Genomic DNA, 949 nt, shown 5'->3' on the forward strand with positions numbered 1-949 from the left:
CCCCCCCCCCCCCCCGTTACCTCCCCGGCCCCGCTGGAGGCGCGGAGCTGACCTCGGCCACCCCCCGGTACCGGAGCCGCCTCCCGCCGCGTTCTTACCGGGGGGGCTCGGCCTCGTCGCCGCTGCTGGGGCCGCTCTCCTCGATGGTGAACACCACGCGGGGGGCCTCGGGCTCTGCCCCCCGGCAGCCCAGCGGCGGCAGCAGCGGGGTCCCGGAGAAACGGCGGCGAACGGCGCCCGACACCGGCCCCGGTCCCGGTCCCGACGGGGCGGCCTCGGCGGCGTCGCGACAGCGCTGCGGGGACACCGGGATGGGGGGTGGGAGTGTGTGGGGGGGTGAAGGGTGCCCCCCCCCCGTCCCCCTAACCGGCGGTACCGGGGGAACTCTCCGTGGTGCTGTGCCACGGTGCCCGGTTCCCCCCTCCCCATCCGCGGCACCGGGAGACGTTTGGACCCCAAACTGCAACGGCTGGGGCTTGGGGGGGCGTGACCCCCCCCCCCGCCCTCATCGGGCTCCGGTGCACAAAGGGGGGGGGAGGGCACACGGAGCCCCCGGGACACCCCCGGGACACCCCCGCCGCCTCCTTCCCCACCCCCCCGGGATCCCGCTGGAAAATCCCCCGGAGCCGGTGCGTAATTACGCAGGGGCGAATAATAATTAACCGCCCATTATGGGGCTAATTAACTCCCGCCGAGCGCCGCCAGCCCGGTTATTGCCGCCCCGGGGGCCACGCAATGGGACTCTCCCACCGTCGGGGGGGCACATCTCACGCCCCCCCCCCAAAACCGGTCCCGGTGCCCCCCTCCCGGTGCCGGTCTCACCTCCGCACTCAGGAAGGGCAGCGCCGTCCGGCTCCTTCGCATGGTCCCTGGGGGGTGGGGGGGGGGAGCTGAGCCTGGGGGGGCTCCGGCAGCACCGGGACGCCCCGGTGAGGTGGGGGGGGCAGGG

At 75.3% G+C, this 949-nt stretch overlaps 1 protein-coding gene across 1 annotated transcript; it reads right to left on the reverse strand.

The window, feature by feature from the left end:
- Positions 1-18: 18 nt before the first annotated feature.
- LOC118158467 (cAMP-specific 3',5'-cyclic phosphodiesterase 4C-like) lies at positions 19-918 on the reverse strand. The gene is made up of 2 exons (XM_035313133.1): positions 823-918; positions 19-295 (listed from the first exon to the last, which is right to left on the reverse strand). Exons 1-2 carry the CDS (start codon positions 862-864, stop codon positions 95-97), a joined length of 243 nt encoding a protein of 80 aa, XP_035169024.1. The 5' UTR covers positions 865-918; the 3' UTR covers positions 19-94.
- Between the last annotated feature and the right edge of the window lie 31 nt (positions 919-949).

Source organism: Oxyura jamaicensis (assembly GCF_011077185.1).
Source record: "Oxyura jamaicensis isolate SHBP4307 breed ruddy duck chromosome 28 unlocalized genomic scaffold, BPBGC_Ojam_1.0 oxy28_random_OJ68543, whole genome shotgun sequence".
NCBI lineage: Eukaryota > Metazoa > Chordata > Aves > Anseriformes > Anatidae > Oxyura > Oxyura jamaicensis.

Excerpts from the sequence above, each read along its gene's own strand:
- LOC118158467 (XM_035313133.1), bottom strand. The coding sequence starts at position 864 with ATGCGAAGGAGCCGGACGGCGCTGCCCTTCCTGAGTGCGGAG. Across the intron at positions 296-822 it reads TGCCCTTCCTGAGTGCGGAG|CGCTGTCGCGACGCCGCCGA; the intron begins GTGAGACCGGCA and ends GTGTCCCCGCAG.